Here is an 18,476-nt window from a genome sequence, read left to right as displayed (position 1 = left end):
AGAGGAAATGCACGCCATATGTTAGACCTGCAACTCACCACAGGCGTTTGCATATTTGATTCAAAAGCACTAGGAGGGTGTCAGTGTGAACAAATGGTGAGCTGGCCAGCCCAGTGCTGTGTTACAGTACTGACATGAACACTTGGCTGGTATGCATGAAGACAAGAGCCTCTTGAAAACGAGACATACAACTCTGCAAACATTCCTCCCTAAAACCTTGGAGTTCCAGCCTTTGATTTTTGGATTCACACCCCACCAGTTACATAAGGCTTACAGACATGGAATCTGAGAATGGCGTGAACTATGTAAAAAATAACTTCATCGCTAAAACAATAAGTTGAAGGGGAAGGATGCAGTGGGGAAGAAGGATGCAGTGGGGAGAGGGGCAACCAGAAATCCAGTGATGATGATATTCATTGAGGTCATCACTATTTATTTAGTCATCAAATACATTCAACCTTTAATATGCAAATGAATGTCAGATGCCTTTATCAAAAAGTATAAAGACCTTTTAAAAATTTTTTTTTTAACAAACATAACCCTGACAGAAAGCGCTTCAGCAAGTCGTGTAAATTCATGCAGTGTCTTCTCTTGTCCTTGATGCAAGATCTTTCTCCTATGGATAGTGTAAACAAAATAGAAACACAAATGGAACATTACTTTGCAATAAAAGGTTCATGAAAAATCAGTGAATCCAAAAGGAATGAGGGCAATGCAGTAAAAATGTTTCCCCTACCATTAGTACAGATCAGGTCCCCCCCACAATTGTTTTCAATTCAAATCTTCGAGGTCCTGGAAAATAATCTAAAACACTGGCACAGAAGCATACTAAGCTATGAGACATGTGATTGCTGTGCCTGTGTCCTAGATACTCACCTCCCTGAGTTGGTCTGCAGCAATCTGCAGTTTGGCCCTCATCTCATCACCAATGATGACATCAGACAACACGGACCATCTACCATCCTGGAAGCTCACTGGCATTGAGAAGACTACACCAGCTGGGAGGTTGTACTGTCCTGCAGAGAGGCCAAGAGAAGACAGATATCAGGGCCTTTATTCATAAAGTGTCTCCGAGAAGGAGTGCTGATCTAGGATCAGTTTGACCTTTTAGACACTCATACTGAGACACTTTATGAATATAGGCTTCATAGGCAGCACTTATTTAGTATGCTTACTTACTTTGTTTTCTTATTTTTATTTGTTTGTTTTTGTTATACCTTATGGTATTTTTAGTATTACATTGTTATTGATTACTGCATTGTTGGGGGCTAGAGCTTGCAAGAAAGGCATTTCACTCTACTTGTGCATGTGACATTGAAACTTTTATCCTGGAACACATTATATAAAATGCTGATACAATATATAAAAATGATTACATAGCCTGGTCCCAGAACTTTAGGTGTTTTAATAGCCAACTCCTATGGCATTTGTCAATACTAATGTTACAGCACAGACAGATCTGGGATCAGGCTTAATGATACAGTCTTTCTATAGCCAAGTCATGTCAATGACTCTAGGAATTGGCTAGTCTGCACAAACAGATCTGGGACCAGACTAGTATTATTCCCTCCTATCTGCAACTGTCACTGTATTGACTTTTGACCTGACCTGTGCTGAGTATGCCTAAGGAGAAGACCTCCTCTGCAGAAGAGTTGCAGTTCCAGGCCTTCAGAACTGCAATGATCCCATTAGTGGCTGATATGGCTGTGGCCCTCTGGGACTTGGAGGCTACAGTGGCACGTTGGGAACTGACCAAATTCAGGAAGTCAGTCTGTAGCCATTTCCTTTGAGAAAAAATGGTATTCAAAGTTTGGGTGTACTGTGTGTGTGTGTTAGAACTAGAGCACTGATGACAGGGAGGTGTATTATCAAAACTTAGTGCAGTGGTATTTTATGGTTGTTGAATTTAGGTATGAAATAGCACAGGAACAGTAGCTTCGTCCCAGATCTGACTGTGCCGTCTTGCCAAATCCAAAGGACATTTTGGCATAACAATGACCATAGGAGCCGGTTACACAGCACAAACAGATCTATACTGCAGGAACAGTACAGATTCATTGATAAACATAATTTGGCCAAAATGTCTTAGCAAACAGTTAAGTTACCTGTCATATATCATCTTTAGGACTGGCTGAGAAAAATCTGATGGTCCCCAGATGGCCCCTTCGTATTGGAAAACCTTCGCCCTCTGCAGGTCAACATGGGAACTGCCGCTGATGTTGCCCCAAACGATGACATCTGTCACATCTGACCGAGACGATAAAGAAGAATCACATGAAGGTTTGAGTTTTTTTTTCAATTTAAGGTGAAAATGTTTATCCATTTTATAGATACATGTATAATGGTAATGAAAAAATGAAGGAAAAAATTATTGCGCTAAAAGTTGATTTGAGGAAAGTTTCACTTGGAATGACTGGGATATGTTGTTGTCATCTACTTTAGTTGAATGCACTGACTCAGTCGCTCTGTATAAGAGCAAAATTAATGTAAATGTAGAATTTTGATTTGTTACCTGCAGTCTTCACAGATAGCTTCTGTGCAATGTGGGCTCTGGCTTCGTACTCCAGTTGAGTTGCCATGCCGACAAAGCGTCCGCTGTCAACCGAGGGAGCGTTCTCTAGCAGAAGGGAGCACTTCAGGTTAACCAAGGTGTTCCCAGCCACAATCACCGCCACGTTCTTGTGCGCCCTTTCGTCGATAAGGCGCCCATACTGTTGGTAACGCTCCGACACCTTCCTCACCTTAAAAATAATAATATGTTCATTTAGCAGATGTTTTTATCCAAAGCAACTTACAGAACTGTCAACACTGACACATGTTCAGCGTATGTGGAGTGGATGATACAATAATCCAACCCACAACCCTGGTGTAGCTTGCACCGTGCTCTAACTAACCCACCGAGCCATTCGAACTACACACCTTGCTTTCTTCCTCATCCTCCCTTCCACACTCAGGCCAACTGTCATCCAGGAGGATGATGAAGTGTGCTTGTTGGAAGGCCTGGTCCAGCTCTGTATAGACAGTGACTTTATGGAGCTGTGGGAGGGCCAGGTCCTCTGTCTCCATCCTGACCCCCTGCAGGTCCTCCTCGATGGCCCCCACATCCAACAGGTGGAGGCTGATGGTTGGGGCATCCCAGAATACCCCAGGGGCAAACAGCTGGGGGATCAGGATGTAGCAGGTCGGGTTAAGAGCACTGCAGGGTAGCAAAGGAGGGGAACAGTGGATTAAATCTGTTTGTGATGTAGGCCTAAAGCCATAGGAGTTGGCAAGACAGCACAAACTGGTCTGGTAGATTAGGATGCTTCACTGCCTATAACTTCTGTAGAAGACAAACATATTTGAGCCAAACATTTTCAATATAACAAGAGCACCTCCTCCCAGCTGCCTACTGCACTGAGGCTAGGTAACACGGTCACCACCGATAAACCCATGATTATCGAAAACTTCAACAAGCATTTCTCAACGGCTGGCCATGCCTTCCGCCTAGCTACTCCAACCTCGGCCAACAGCTCCGCCCCCATCGCAGCTACTCGCCCAAGCCTCTCCAGGTACTCCTTTACCCAAATCCAGATAGCAGATGTTCTGAAAGAGCTGCAAAACCTGGACCCGTACAAATCAGCTGGGCTTGACAATCTGGACCCTCTATTTCTGAAACTATCCGCCGCCATTGTCGCAACCCCTATTACCAGCCTGTTCAACCTCTCTTTCATATCGTCTGAGATCCCCAAGGATTGAAAGCTACCGCAGTCATCCCCCTCTTCAAAGGGGAGACACCCTGGACCCAAACTGTTACAGACCTATATCCATCCTGCCCTGCCTATCTAAGGTCTTCGAAAGCCAAGTCAACAAACAGGTCACTGACCATCTCGAATCCCACCGTACCTTCTCCGCTGTGCAATCTGGTTTCCGAGCCGGTCACGGGTGCACCTCAGCCACGCTCAAGGTACTAAACGATATCATAACCGCCATCGATAAAAGACAGTACTGTGCAGCCGTCTTCATCTACCTTGCCAAGGCTTTCGACTCTGTCAATCACCATATTATCGGCAGACTCAGTAGCCTCGGTTTTTCGGATGACTGCCTTGCCTGGTTCACCAATTACTTTGCAGACAGAGTTCAGTGTGTCAAATCGGAGGGCATGCTGTCCGTTCCTCTGGCAGTCTCTATGGGGGTGCCACAGGGTTCAATCCTCGGGCCGACTCTTTTCTCTGTATATATCAATGATGTTGCTCTTGCTGCGGGCGATTCCCTGATCCACCTCTACGCAGATGACACCATTCTGTATACTTCCGGCCCTTCCTCGGACACTATGCTATCTAACCTCCAAACGAGCTTCAATGCCATACAACACTCCTTCCGTGGCCTCCAACTGCTCTTAAACGCTAGTAAAACCAAATGCATGCTTTTCAACCGTTCGCTGCCTGCACCCTGCGCCTGACCAGCATCACCACCCTGGATGGCTCCGACCTTGAATATGTGGACATCTATAAGTACCTAGGTGTCTGGCTAGACTGTAAACTCTCCTTCCAGACTCATATCAAACATCTCCAATCGAAAATCAAATCAAGAGTCGGCTTTCTATTCCGCAACAAAGCCTCCTTCACTCACGCCACCAAACTTACCCTAGTAAAACTGACTATCCTACCGATCCTCGACTTCGGCGATGTCATCTACAAAATTGCTTCCAACACTCTACTCAGCAAACTGGATGCAGTTTATCACAGTGCCATCCGTTTTTGTCACTAAAGCACCTTATACCACCCACCACTGCGACTTGTATGCTCTAGTCGGCTGGCCCTCGCTACATATTCGTCGCCAGACCCACTGGCTCCAGGTCATCTACAAGTCCATGCTAGGTAAAGCTCTGCCTTATCTCAGTTCACTGGTCACGATGGCAACACCCATCCGTAGTACGCGCTCCAGCAGGTGTATCTCACTGATCATCCCTAAAGCCAACACCTCATTTGGCCGCCTTTCGTTCCAGTTCTCTGCTGCCTGTGACTGGAACGAATTGCAAAAATCGCTGAAGTTGGAGACTTTTATCTCCCTCACCAACTTCAAACATCTGCTATCTGAGCAGCTAACCGATCGCTGCAGCTGTACATAGTCTATCGGTAAATAGCCCACCCATTTTTACCTACCTCATCCCCATACTGTTTTTATTTATTTACTTTTCTGCTCTTTTGCACACCAATATCTCTACCTGTACATGACCATCTGATAATTTATCACTCCAGTGTTAATCTGCAAAATTGTAATTATTCGCCTACCTCCTCATGCCTTTTGCACACAATGTATATAGACTCCCCCTTTTTTTTCTACTGTGTTATTGACTTGTTAATTGTTTACTCCATGTGTAACTCTGTGTTGTCTGTTCACACTGCTATGCTTTATCTTGGCCAGGTCGCAGTTGCAAATGAGAACTTGTTCTCAACTAGCCTACCTGGTTAAATAAAGGTGAAATAAATAAAAAAAATATTTTGACTTCATATTTTCAATGGCAATAGACATGTCTTTTTCCTTCCTGAATTGACTCAATTGAAATGGAATTGATCCCAGCCATGCCTCACATTGAGATGCAGCTAGCTACCCTACGTACCTGCTGATCCATATGTGCAGTGGCTTGATGAGGCTCTGATGGTACACCTCCTCCTTCATGCACAGCTCCCGTGTCAGTAGGTTCTCTGTTGCAATCTTCATCATCAGTTCCGTCGTCATATCGGAGGTGATGCCATAGTAAGCCTGGAAGTCAAGCAGCACTTTGACATGATTTGATCAGGATGTTTCTATTCTTGCTGAACCAGCTGATTGTGGAATTATCAACAAAGTAATAATTTATATAATGCCAGACTGATAGTTATCTTTGAATAAGGGTGATGTAGTAACATTACCTGTACATGTTCTAGGAAGTCGCTGAAGCCCCCTAGAAGCATTCCTTTACCCCCACGGTTGATCAGTTCCCTCCATATCATGGGAGAATGCTCATGCTGCCAGCCATTTTCCTTGCAAGTGGTTTCCAGCCATTGCTGGGAGGTGGAAAGAGAGGGTGACACAGATTGTCTGGACAGAATATCTCTAGTTTAGGCTACACATTGACAAAGTAAAGAGACCATATGAAAATATAATTGACTGAATGTAATAAATGCATCTACCTGCCACTCATTGGGGTGCATGCAGAGCTTGTGGATGCTGAACTTTGGCAGAGATCTTTGCAGTAAATCTGCAAGAAGTTCAGCTTTGGCAAAGTACGGGCAATTTGCCTTACCTGAGAGAAAAACAAGTTGTCAAAAAAAACAAGTTGGAATGTCATTACCAGCAGGTCATAAGCTCTTCCCATTTAGGTAAGTCAGACATTTATGTCTACATAGCTAATACAACCTAAACTTTAACAAGTCTTACCAGCAAGTACAAATTTTGCCATGTTTGTTGGCCGGATGTCAGTTGTTGCTAGGAAACCAGGGGTGTTATTTTAATTGTGTCCGATAGGAAACAGAGGTCGCTACGTTTAGCTGAATATTTTTAGAATTGTGTAATTAATTATGATATGAAAATTCAATACATATTCACTATAATATTCCAAACAAATTATGGCTATAAATATTTAAAATATCAAAGAACTAAAACTTAACATGATGTAACGTCGTTTTGTAATGGATGACGAAGGACCCATTATGGTTGCACACACAGACAACTGGCATGTGAAAGTCATGTGAAATGGATTGGACAACATAGCTAAGGCCAGGGTAAATGAGTTTATATTCAAATATGATGACATATTGTTTTGTATGTTTAATGTATGGAAATTCTAACTTGAGTGAGTTAGCTAGCTAGCGCAACCTGTCATTTAGCGAGCTGGCTGACGATACTATAGCTAGCTGGCTAATGTCTATCTAGCTAACGTTAGTAACTTAACCCCTAGCATCATGCGCTTTTTGGCCTTGTGACCGATTTACATCGCATTGCAATTTTCACAATGGGAAGTAATGATTGTCTTACAAACAACATTGTTTTGTTTTCAGATAGTGGAAACACGTGTTTAGATGCAGAATTGACTCGAGTATCAGTCTATTTTGCTAAGGAAAGACTAACCACAGTGGTAAACTTATCTAAGGTTAATGACTTTGTAATGTCACATGTGTAATGCCACGCTGTGTTATTTGGCTTTCCCTTTTGTTCTAGTAACGTTAGCTGTTCAAGAGGATACGTTAATGACTCAAAGGTGTTGCTGTACGAAACACTCATTGACTGTATGTTTCGTGTTATATAATTTCAGATGATAGCTTCCATATTGCATTTTTAAACCACTACCCAGTGGACTGGTATCTGTGCAACTAAACAACACAATGACAGCCCGTACTGCAGAGGTGCTGCTCGGGTGGGCCCTGCGGATATGCAACCACCGACGTCCATGGCAACACCGTGGCCCTCAGATGTTGATGATAGAGAGCTTTGACAGAGGACTGTCTCATATCTGGAGCACAGGACCAAGTCATAGACCGTTGGCTGGACTAGCTGTATACAAAGTGAGGTATTATTCTCAGGGTAAAACATATGGGCAGGACGTGGTCGAAAGAAAGCAAGGCAACTCCATACAGACTCAGAGCTCTGGAACCTGGTCTTCACCAAGTCGGACATCCCCGGACCAGCCAGCCAAAAGGGTGCCGTTTTACGACCAGCTGAGAGAGTGCGGTTCCCCCTCGGATGTGCTCGACCTGGCCGGCCAGTACACAGCCACACACCGGCGGGTGAGCAACTGCCTGACGCGCTGCTGGGAGTCCACCAAGAAGATGTCAGAGGAGCAGCGACGCTACGAACTGCGCATTATGTTCGAGCACGCTGGCTTCGAGGAGCTCCTCCAGAGGACCATGCAGGACGCGCGGCACATGCGCAGCGAGGACCTAGCCTACAGCCTGCTGGCCACAGTCAAGCTGGGCGTGTCGCAGAGCAGCCGCGTGGTCCAGACCCTCCTCCGAGTCTGCCAGGTAACCAATCGGAGACAGGTTGTTAGTGTGTTACAGGCCAGGCCACCAATCAGATACTTGAGTCCTGTTAGCACTGTTCAGCATGCAAGTGTTTATCTCATCTGTGTCTGGCGGAATTCATATTTTACATTTTATATTTATTTTGGACTCCTGACGTAGCCCGGTTGCCAGCCTGTCAGTGAACAGTAGCCTCAGACTGGCACCCACCAAGAGTAGCGCTGTAACTCTCTCTCAATATTTTAAAATGCATGCTGGACAATATTCCTATATGATGGTGTAATGCCATGCTTTGCCCCCACAGGAGAACCTCAATGAGTTTGATGAGAAGTCCCTGTCAGTGCTGGCTTCCTGTCTGGAACACCTGGAGAGCAGCCCCAATGGGGACGCACTGAAGGAGGGAGTCAGGTGGGTTCCAGTGACATCTGTTTTAACAGCGGCAGTGATTCTTCAAAAATGACTAGAGTGCCATTTCCTATTTAACTACCCCAGGTCCAGTGTATTTCTCCAGTACAGTGTATGACCGTTTGTGTATTGTTTTCTAGGCTAATGATCGAGGCTCTACTGCCGAGGATCCAGAACGTCATGTCCCTTCAGACCTTGATGCGCCACATGGGCCGGGACACCCCGGTGGACATCAAGAAAAAACTGGAGGTGTGTTAGTGCTCATCCGTTGAGCCATTGAGTTAAATCACAGTTTAGCGAGCCTTGTACCTTGTGGCAAACTATATACATCTGGGCCAGTATTCATAAAGCGTCTCAGAATAGGAGTGCTGATCTAGGATTAGGTCTTCTCTGTAATCTTTTTCATTGTGATCTAAAAGGAAAAGTCCTTACAGCTGTCCCTGACACACAAAAAAATCTTTGTCGACCAAGAGTCGTCTGTTCATTTGACCAATCGACTGGTCTACATTTTTAAACGTCTATTTTTCCATACACACCCTGTGTGTTTTTAATAAAATTAACTAGGCTTGCACATTATTTCCCTGTTGCACAGGCTACTGAATTTATCTGATGCTTTAAGCATGCTGTGATTAAATAATTAAGATACCCAAATGACTCATGAGGGAGCCAGAGATAGGCTACACCAGGGGTTGACAACCTTTTCCATTTGGAGTAACAATTTATCTTACCATTCTACCAATCTGCATGCCATTTATGATTTTCATATGCGTATTGTCGTGGAACAGTTTAATTTATCTCAAAATCATTGTCATGTGATTAATACAAAATTATATCTAAATTAAAAGTATACAAATCTAAAAGTAACTTCCATTGCCAACTATGTAAAAATATCCTACATAAAGCCAACAAATAAAAACATTGCAGCCTGCGGTTAGAAAATATCCTGAATCACATTGGCTACACATGACCTGCCTGCAAGGAATTTGAAACATTGTATCAACTTGGTCCAGTGGAAGCTCTTGCAACATTGTATAAAATATTCTGGACCCTCAGTTTCCTGCGCCAGTGAACTCTGTCCAGATACAGCTGTAGGCTATTTGGGATAAGACGTAATCAAGCAGGCCTATTTTATGTTTCCACCGAATTGGAGCACGACATTTATTTATTTATTTTCCTTTCACCCAAATGGTTATAGAAAGGGAGAGAAATGGAAAGATTTTTCAAATAGGCTACATTGAGGCCGGTAGCCTAGGCCTCAGAGCATAAAATTAACATTGTGGTAACACCGGCCACTGTGGCGGGTAGATTTTTAAAAATCTACCAACCACACAGATTTTTTTTACCAGCCAAAATATATTTTTTCTGCTAAAATTACACCAATAAAACAGAAAATATGTATGAGAATGCGTTGTAATGTTTCTAAAACAATACATGTATTACTAGTAAGAAGCAATGTTGTATATTATATAATTAAACATTTTGTGATCTGATTCTTTTAACCAAAATATCACAGCTGAGACAAACAATTTTACGATGTTACATCGGTGGTGCGACTCCAGACATGTTGGTGCCTGCTGTGAGATTGAGTATGAATAGTAGAAGCATTGTCTTTTCTTCCTTAGCAGTTGAAACTCAAACATGGAAAAACAACCGAACGTGTGAATAAAACAATGTAGCTAGCCAAGAAACACAAGGACAAAGTCTCACTTCAGTAGACTTTTATGCCTGTGCGCAGCTCTTCTAAAAATGAATCTTTCGCTCAGCTCTTCGAGTGCGCACAGCCCAGCCAGGCAGTGAGAGGTGGAATAGGCTATATAGGATTCGTAGTTCTTAGACTTGGTGCGATTAATTTACCAGCTATTAAACAAAATGGCGGAAATACTTTGAAAACAGCTACTGCAGCGTTTATTTTATAAATTATTGTGCAACTGTGCCCGACTAAAAAAAAATGTAGGTCAACGAAATGGGTTCAGCCCTAAAACTCCTAGATCAGCATTCTTACTCTGAGATTGTGCATATGGGCCCTGACCAGTAATAACAATGTTTCTCTTGCCATCCCTCCATCCAGAGAAAGGCCCTGTCATTAGCAGACCAGTTCACTCTTCCGAACTCCCAGTATATGATCACTACGCTGGCCTCTATGGGCTTCTGCTCCAAGCCACTGTTGGCCGTCTGCAGCAGGAAGATTGCAGGTGAGACACATCCTATATGCCAGAAACCAGTGGACGTAAGCCGCTGTACTCTGCTCAATGTGTTTCACAGGATCAGTTATTTGATCAGTGTCGGCTCATCATTCTCAGCTAATGGTGCAACTGTTTTATATGTGAAAGACGACTGTACTCTTTCCTTCCTCCCTCCTGCATCACAGAGCACGTCCACGGAGTCCCCTTCCACCGCCTGGTGAGTGTGCTGAGGGCCTATAAGGAGCTGCACTCCAGAGACGTGGCCCTGTTCACCGCCATCTCTGACTACGTGGCCTCCAGCATCACCATGTGGAACAACAAACAGGTGACCTATACTATACCATACTACTGTATACTATACCATACTACTGTATACTATAATATACCATACTACTGTATACTATAATATACCATACTACTGTATACTATGCTATAATTTACCATTCTACTGTATACTATAATTTACCATACTACAGTATTCTATATATACTAATACTATACTGCTTACCCCCTTAGCTACATTATTTAGAGTAATATTGCCTATATTCTTATTTGCTATAGCCTATTTCAATTCATGTTATATTTACAGAATGCACGAGGACGATGTAGACATTGCTAAGTTTCACCAAAGCAGCACCAAATGTTCTTTCAGAAAATATGTTCTATTTTTTTTTCTCGCGCCAATGATTTCTCCAGCCGCTCTATTTCATGATCAAACATTTAGCCTTCAACTCTGTTAGATTATCTCAAAGTTGTTAGTTTTTTTTGAATAACCTACAAATATGGTAGGCCTAAGGTAATAATTAGAGAGAACACACAATAGCAAGATGTAAACATTTAATAAGAAATTTGAACAAAGCTTAGTTGATCAAAGCATGCATGAGACGTTGGGGGGAGGGGGAATCCCTCCTTGCCATTGTGAACCATACTGTCAAAAGTCTAATCCTACTAATTTCAATATCATAAAAGCAATTAAAGTTATGGAAAGTATTTCCCAAATATTCTAATAAAGTGTTTGTCCTAAAGTTTCTCCTTTTAAAACGTGAACAATTATTTAAGTCGGAGTCTGTGCTATACTCAATCACAACTTTATTTTGAATGCCAAATTATATTTCAGGCCACAAGAAGTGAAGTTGTGCCAACAATACCAAGATTGAAAAATTGAGTTAGAAGTCTAAAGAAAGCTGAGGAAAGCTTGTGAAAGAGAACAACGTGTAGCCTAAGTGGCATAGGCCTATTTCTGTATTATTCTAGCTACGTGCAACCTACCTTAAACTCATAGTAACCTAGGCCTAATATGAGAGGAGGATTCAGAAAAATGCAAATCAGTTTATAATTGTGCAGGCGGTTTGCCAATAGGGGGTGATACCATCGTATAGCACAATGTTTTAGGAGTGCATAATCACAATGGGGAAAAGGTTGACATCGCCCGACACTAATACAGTTACACAGATTTATGCAGCATGGGAGCACTGTTTCTGATAAACCGACCTTTGAGAAGGTTCCCATAGCTTCTAGCACTTAGCATACTATTCAGTGGTGATATTGATCCATAAGAGCCTGTGTTTGAAATCGGAAGTTTACTCCTCTAACGTGTTCTGTCGGTTCCAGTTGATTCTCTTCCTGTCTGCGTTTGAGGATCTAGCTTTCTGCCCCACGGCCATGTTGGACGCCTTCGCAGAGAGAGTGACTAAGAACCCGGACGCCCTGGGGCTCAAAGACGTCCTCAGCGTTTTGAAGACCTACTCGTCCCTAAACCACAACCTACAGAGCTACAGAGAGCCGTGAGTCTCCACCATAGAAATAGAATGTACCATAGAAATAGAATGACATTGTTGACATTTTTATTTCTATGGCCTCTAACTCGCTATGCCCTCTCCGTTTCCCTCCCCCCTCTTCTCTGCATTACCTTAATATGCAAAGTTAAAGAATGGCTAACTGTAGGCCTAGACCCTGTTTGAATACCTTAAATGCAGGCTTCCATTCTCTCAAACCTTAAGTTACAGTATTTACTGATTTGACTAGGTTGGTGAAAGTTGAAGCAGTAGGGTCTCTCTCTTATTCAATTACTTACAGATCAGTAGTTACCGCATTACATTTTTAAGGAACCTACAGTAATCTCTGCTCCCTGCTATATAGCACTTTTGCAGTGTGCACAGCTACAGCTGTATTTATAAATGGAGATGGGTTGTCAATCAATATTCAAAGCAGCCACATAATACAGATTACCACCATATCCCGCTGAATGCAAACTCTATATGTTTCTTCCTGGCCACAGGTTCCTGGAGGGCGTGACCCACGTGGTGGTGTCCTACCTTCCCAAGATGGCTGCCTCCGAGCTGCTGAAGGTGGTCTACTGCCTGTGTCTGCTGGGCCACTTTCCTGCCGCCCCACTGGAACAGCTGCTGCAGAAGGAGACACTGGAGGAGATCAGTGCCAGAGGTCAGACACTGCCTAAATAAAGATACTGATTAGATTTTCAAATCATTAGATTTTGGAAAAAAAAGACACTTATACATCATTATTAAACATTATTATAATACAGATATGCTGAATTCCAAATCGAACTGCTAGCCCCTACCCCTTAGATGCTCCTGTAGGAAGTGAAATGGGTGTAAGCAATATTTCTACCCAGCCAATAAGAAGGCAAGAGGAAGTGATTACCATCTTACTTAAACCTATCCAACCAGCTGACCCCTTGTCCTCGTCCATACAGGTGGGCGGCTACAGAAGGGGATGGAAAAAAAGCTGCAGATAGTGGACCTGTGCCTCAGGCTGGACCGACCTTCTCTCCCTAAGCCCTTGACCATCCCTCCCGAGGCTCTGGGCTCTCCAGCCCCTAATGACCTGTCCATTAACCCAGGGCTGTCTATGACCCTGCAGAGCATCGCCCAGGAAGGGCTGCTACAGGAGGGTGTGATGGTTGAAGACCTATACTTCATAGGTAAGTAGGACCTCACTGTTAGCTTGGTCCCAATGTTTCCTGTAATTCTTTTAGGCACTGAGCAGTTCTGCTGAGTGCGAACTTAAATGTTGTGAAAATTCTGTGCAACCTACCGCGCCGGTTTACTGTGAACATGGATGCTGACCTGCTTTAAGTTAGTTTTGTAAAAGTGGCACAGTAGACTACTATGGCTATTTGATCATAATGTAGGCCTATCAGTGGCCAAAAACTTTCCCAAAACGTTTTAATATGGAAATAGCTGTTCTATCATTTAGCCTACAGTAGCAGCCAATGTGTGGTGTTCAATGTAGACCTACATTCCATGAGACTTTTGGGGGAAAAACATGCAGGGCTTGACATGAACCTGTTTATCCACTTGTCCTTCAGACAAGGTGACTGAATGTTGTTGTTTGATGCAAGAAACCACTTTTCAAAACAAAATGCATTATTATTCCCATACCATTATTACAGAGAATCAGACAAATTATGCTACCCTTTGCCTATTGGCTACAACACTGCCCCTTTAAGACAAAAAAAACAACTCTTTACCTAATTCTCTTTTCGAAGATGGCTAGAAATGCACACATTTTGTGCTCTTTTAGGAAGCAACCACTCCCCCATTTGTTGACGAGGAATTAGCTATAACTGGGCTAATAACTCACTAACTAGCAAAGAATATGAACAAATGTATACAGGTGGCTACATGCAACTCTCGCTTTGATCTCAAAACAAGCGCATCTACTCGCTGACGCTCATGTTGTAAACACAGTCCAGTTCAAAGTGAATGGCACAGATCCATCCATATATGACAATGGCTATTTGCGTCTACTGCAGCTCTGATTGATAATGGCGCACCAGTCTGTGTAGAGTACGGGCCTGAGTCATGACTGTCAATGAAATGAAATCCTACTCCATTGTGCTTTGCCTACAAGAAAATCTCTTGCACAGTAAGTCTTGCATATTTCATTTTGTTTCGGTATGTTACATTGAAAGTGGCTAATGTTGCTTCTACCCCCCCCAAGCCATAAGATTGCTGAACAATTAATCAAATGGCCACCCGGACTATTTACATTGCCCCCCAGTTTATTATCTATGAGTAGTCATTTTACCCATTTTACATGTACAAATTACCTCAAACTGTACCCCTGGTACCACTCGGTACCCCCGTATATAGACTCGTTATTGTTATTTTGTGTTACTTTTTATTTTATTTTTGACTTCATTTTATTTAGTAAATATTTTCTTAACTCTATTTATTGAACTGCATTGTTGGTTAAGGGCTTGTAAGTAAGCATTTTACAGGAAGGTCTACATCTGTTGTATTTGGCGCATGTGACAAATAAAATTAGGTTTGATTTGAAAATATTGTGTTGATTCGAGCACAATTCCCACAGTACAGCGAAACGTTGATAGTGTTCATGAAGGGGAAACTCTAGAAATGTAGATCTCGTGCTTTTCTGCGTGGGCTGATATTTCTTCTGTGCGGTAGCCTGAGCTTAGAGGGAACATTGCCTGGTCCCAGATCTGTTTGTGTTGGATAGCTCATGGTTTCCTAAACTTGGTCTTGGGACCCCCCCCCTGGGTGAATATTTTGGTTTTTGCCCTAGCACTACACAGCTGATTCAAATAAACAACTCATCAAGCTTTGATTATTTGAATCAGCTGTGAAGGTGCTAGGGCATAAACTAAAACGTGCAACCTGGGGGTGGGGGCCAGGACCGGGTTTAGGAAACCCTGGATAGTTAACTCGTATGGTTGTATGGCATTACAATGACCATAGGAGTTGGCTATACAGCACAAACAGATCTGCGACCTGGCTACCTCACTGCTTGGGATCATTATGTTGTGTATTTATTATGTGGGACAAGACAGTCGGACAGCTTTTATGTATGTGTTGAGTTAGGTACTGTATTTGAACTTGTCAGCATAAGATGTGTCCCCCAGTTATTTCTTCACCAATGCTCAACAGTGATTGTGCTTTATTTTAGCGAGTTATTGTTTCTGTTGCTAAAAGGATGTCATATTACGGGTTGTGTCTGGGTTGTATAACAGATGGTGTGATAACCCAACCCAGATCTCTACAAGAAGCCACAGGAGGGAGGGCACCATCTGAGGGCGAGTTTCCGCCACCTGAGCACAGTCAAAGGTTACTAACTAATGTTGTGGAAAAACAATTGCTGTCTATAAAATGTACAGGATTCTATGATTCAGTTCATCTGAATTAGATCTGTGTAGTCTCTCCCATTCAAACTCATTCAATCACTGTTTCAGTCACATCAATGTTATCTAAATTAGGATCAAACTATTCTTGTTCTCTCTCCCCTTGATGTAGAATTGCAGTATTCTGCGCATCCCTGTCCTCTTTCTGTTATGGTACCTCCCGTCCCCGTGGAAACCTGGCTATCAAGTTGCGTCATCTGACGGTCCTAGGATACACCCCAGTCGTGGTGAGTTTTGCACCCTAATGTCGTAGCCTAGGCTCTTGTTTTAAGCTCTCGCTAATGTGATTGTGTCTTAACTGTCTCTTGTTTAACAAACAAATTTCCTTCTGAAATGATGAACTTGATATGGTCTTCTGATTAAAACTCTTTGTACCATCCTATTTTGATGGTGAAATGTGAGCCATGTTTATTTAGCATGGTTATTTATGAGTCTTAACTTTGTATATTTGAGAGACATTGTAATATACTAAAATAAGACAAATGTTGCAGAGCCCATCTTGAACTTGACTCAACTTCAAGGCCCCCTACTAGGTACCCCCACTTTTACCCATCCCTCCTCTCCATTCCTAGGTGTTGGAGCACGAGCTGGACAATCTGTCCGAAGAGGAGAGAACAGAGCTCCTCAAAACACGGATCTTTCCAGAACAGGAGAGACCTGCTAACGTCGAACAGATGACAGACTGACGGACACAGAGAGAGCGGGAACATGGCTCGTTCAGTCAAGAAAACCCCGACCTGGTTCTGTGGTCAGTCTGGTCACGATCCTGTTCCGGTCCTGTCATTCGTTACACAGGAACTGCTGGTATACTGAATTGACTACATGAAGACTTGTCGAAAATATCTGTGTGCGAGTGTCTGGACTTAACAGTTCACTGCGTAATGTCTCACTATTTAACTAGAAAGTAAATGGGAACAAACTCCCATCTGTCATTGCTCCTCATATTTTTGAGGGAATCTGTGTTGGAGCGTAAGTGTTCCAGTTTATGTTTAAGTAAGTTCAATCCTGTTGAAGTAACTTAAAGTTAAGTAACACAACTTTAAGCATCTTAATACCTCTCATGGGTTATTCCTAAATAGTCTAAGTTCATATCCTCGCCTCCTCTCCTTCATCTGCACTGACCTGAAGGAACTGACCAGCCTGACCAGAGGAAGGAAAGGGGACGAGGAGAAGAAGCTACTGTAGACTATTGAGACAGAGAGCCATGTTTCTACTGGGTTTGTGTGTCTCATTTAGAATACGTCACTTGAGGTGACTGTGGATTTGCCAAAAGTGAGGCCCAATCCTAAATGGACCCCTAGACCCTGTGCACTTGTGGAGATCGGATATGATTTGATGGGTTTAAGCAATACGGTGAAACTTCAACCTAGCCTAACAGAGGGCCAGTTGGAATTAATTGCTTATACCCGTTAAATCCTCTTACATCTCCGGAAGTGCATAGGGTGAGTGTCTAGGGGTTGATTTGGGATTGGACCTGAAATTGTTCAGATTGATGCCATGTCATTGAAATGTGTTGAGTAGAGGTGGTTATGGGAACTGATGTTGTAACAACGAAAGGGTTTATAATCACGACTGTCACTTATGCTGAAAATGACATAGAAACAGTCATCCACTATATACAGTACCAGTCAAAAGTATGTACTTTGTACACCGACTCATTTCAGCCTATATTTTTTAAACAATTTTCTACATTGTAGAATAATAGTGAAGACATCAGAACTATGAAATAACACATGGACTCATGTAGTAACCCAAAAAATGCTGCTACAGCGCATACAGCTGTTCAAACCTACATGTCACCTCCATTACAATGTCAACTGACACGCATAATTGCTGGGCAGATATCACGCTGAGTGATAGTATCAAAAACAGATGCTAACACGGTGTAAGTTGTTTTCATGTCTGTGTGTATATCAGACACACATCCCCCTGTGTTTTGAGTGGGACACATCTACTAATTCAAGGGTTTTTCATTTTTACTGTTTTCTACATTGTAGACTAATAGTGAAGTCATCAAAACTATGAAATAACACATGGAATAATTTAGTAACAAAAAAAGTGTTCTACAAATCAAAATATATTTTATATTCTTCAAAGTAGTCACCCTTAGGCTTGATGACCGCTTTGAACACTCTTGGCATTCTCTCAACCAGCTTCATGAGAAATGCTTTTCCAACAGTCTTGAAGGAGTTCCCACATATGCTGAGTAATTGTTGGCTGCTTTTCCTTCACTCTGCGGCCCAACTCATCCCAAGCAATCTCAATTGGATTGTGGAGGCCAGGTCATCTGATCATCATTGTCCTGTTGGAAAAACAAATGATAGTCCCACTAAGGGCAAACCAGATGGGATGGTGTATCGCTGCAGAATGCTGTGGTAGCCATGCAGGTCAAGTATGCCTTGAACTCTTAACTAAATCACAGACCTTGTCACCAGCAAAGCACCATCACATCACCACCTCCATTCTTCACGGTGGGAACCATATATGCAGAGCTCATCCGTTCACCTACTCTGAGTCACAAAGACACAGCAGTTGCAACCAAAAATCTCTGTCCTTTGGTCTGATGAGTCCAAATTTGATTTCCACCAGTCCATTGCTTGAGTTTCTTGGCCCAAGCAAGTCTCTTCTTCTTATTGGTGTCTTTTAGTAGTGGTTTCTTTGCAGCAATTCAACCACAAAGGCCTGATTAACTATTCTAAGGAGACAGCGTGAATGTTGAGATGTGTCTGTTACTTGAACTCT

The 18,476-nt window shown here is 42.8% G+C and overlaps 2 protein-coding genes across 2 annotated transcripts; one reads left to right on the top strand and one right to left on the bottom strand.

Moving 5' to 3' along the window:
• Positions 1 to 416: 416 nt before the first annotated feature.
• Positions 417 to 6,461, bottom strand: mdh1b (malate dehydrogenase 1B, NAD (soluble)). Its single transcript, XM_024426194.2, has 10 exons — positions 6,403 to 6,461; positions 6,156 to 6,268; positions 5,895 to 6,029; positions 5,603 to 5,745; positions 2,920 to 3,196; positions 2,513 to 2,741; positions 2,106 to 2,247; positions 1,609 to 1,784; positions 877 to 1,016; positions 417 to 616 (listed from the first exon to the last, which is right to left on the bottom strand). The coding sequence occupies exons 1-10, from the start codon at positions 6,422 to 6,424 to the stop codon at positions 575 to 577; spliced, it is 1,419 nt and encodes a 472-aa protein (XP_024281962.1). The 5' UTR covers positions 6,425 to 6,461; the 3' UTR covers positions 417 to 574.
• Positions 6,462 to 6,577: 116 nt separating this feature from the next.
• fastkd2 (FAST kinase domains 2) lies at positions 6,578 to 17,325 on the top strand. Its single transcript, XM_024426191.2, has 12 exons — positions 6,578 to 6,746; positions 7,277 to 7,985; positions 8,287 to 8,390; positions 8,528 to 8,636; positions 10,456 to 10,579; positions 10,756 to 10,895; positions 12,182 to 12,354; positions 12,849 to 13,012; positions 13,287 to 13,514; positions 15,567 to 15,660; positions 15,847 to 15,961; positions 16,307 to 17,325. Exons 2-12 carry the CDS (start codon positions 7,347 to 7,349, stop codon positions 16,418 to 16,420), a joined length of 2,004 nt encoding a protein of 667 aa, XP_024281959.1. The 5' UTR covers positions 6,578 to 6,746; positions 7,277 to 7,346; the 3' UTR covers positions 16,421 to 17,325.
• The last annotated feature ends 1,151 nt before the right edge of the window (positions 17,326 to 18,476 follow it).

This window comes from Oncorhynchus tshawytscha, linkage group LG07 (genome assembly GCF_018296145.1).
Source record: "Oncorhynchus tshawytscha isolate Ot180627B linkage group LG07, Otsh_v2.0, whole genome shotgun sequence".
NCBI lineage: Eukaryota > Metazoa > Chordata > Actinopteri > Salmoniformes > Salmonidae > Oncorhynchus > Oncorhynchus tshawytscha.
Note: the sequence above shows the minus strand (reverse complement) of the source record. Positions and strands in the feature narration are given on the sequence as shown.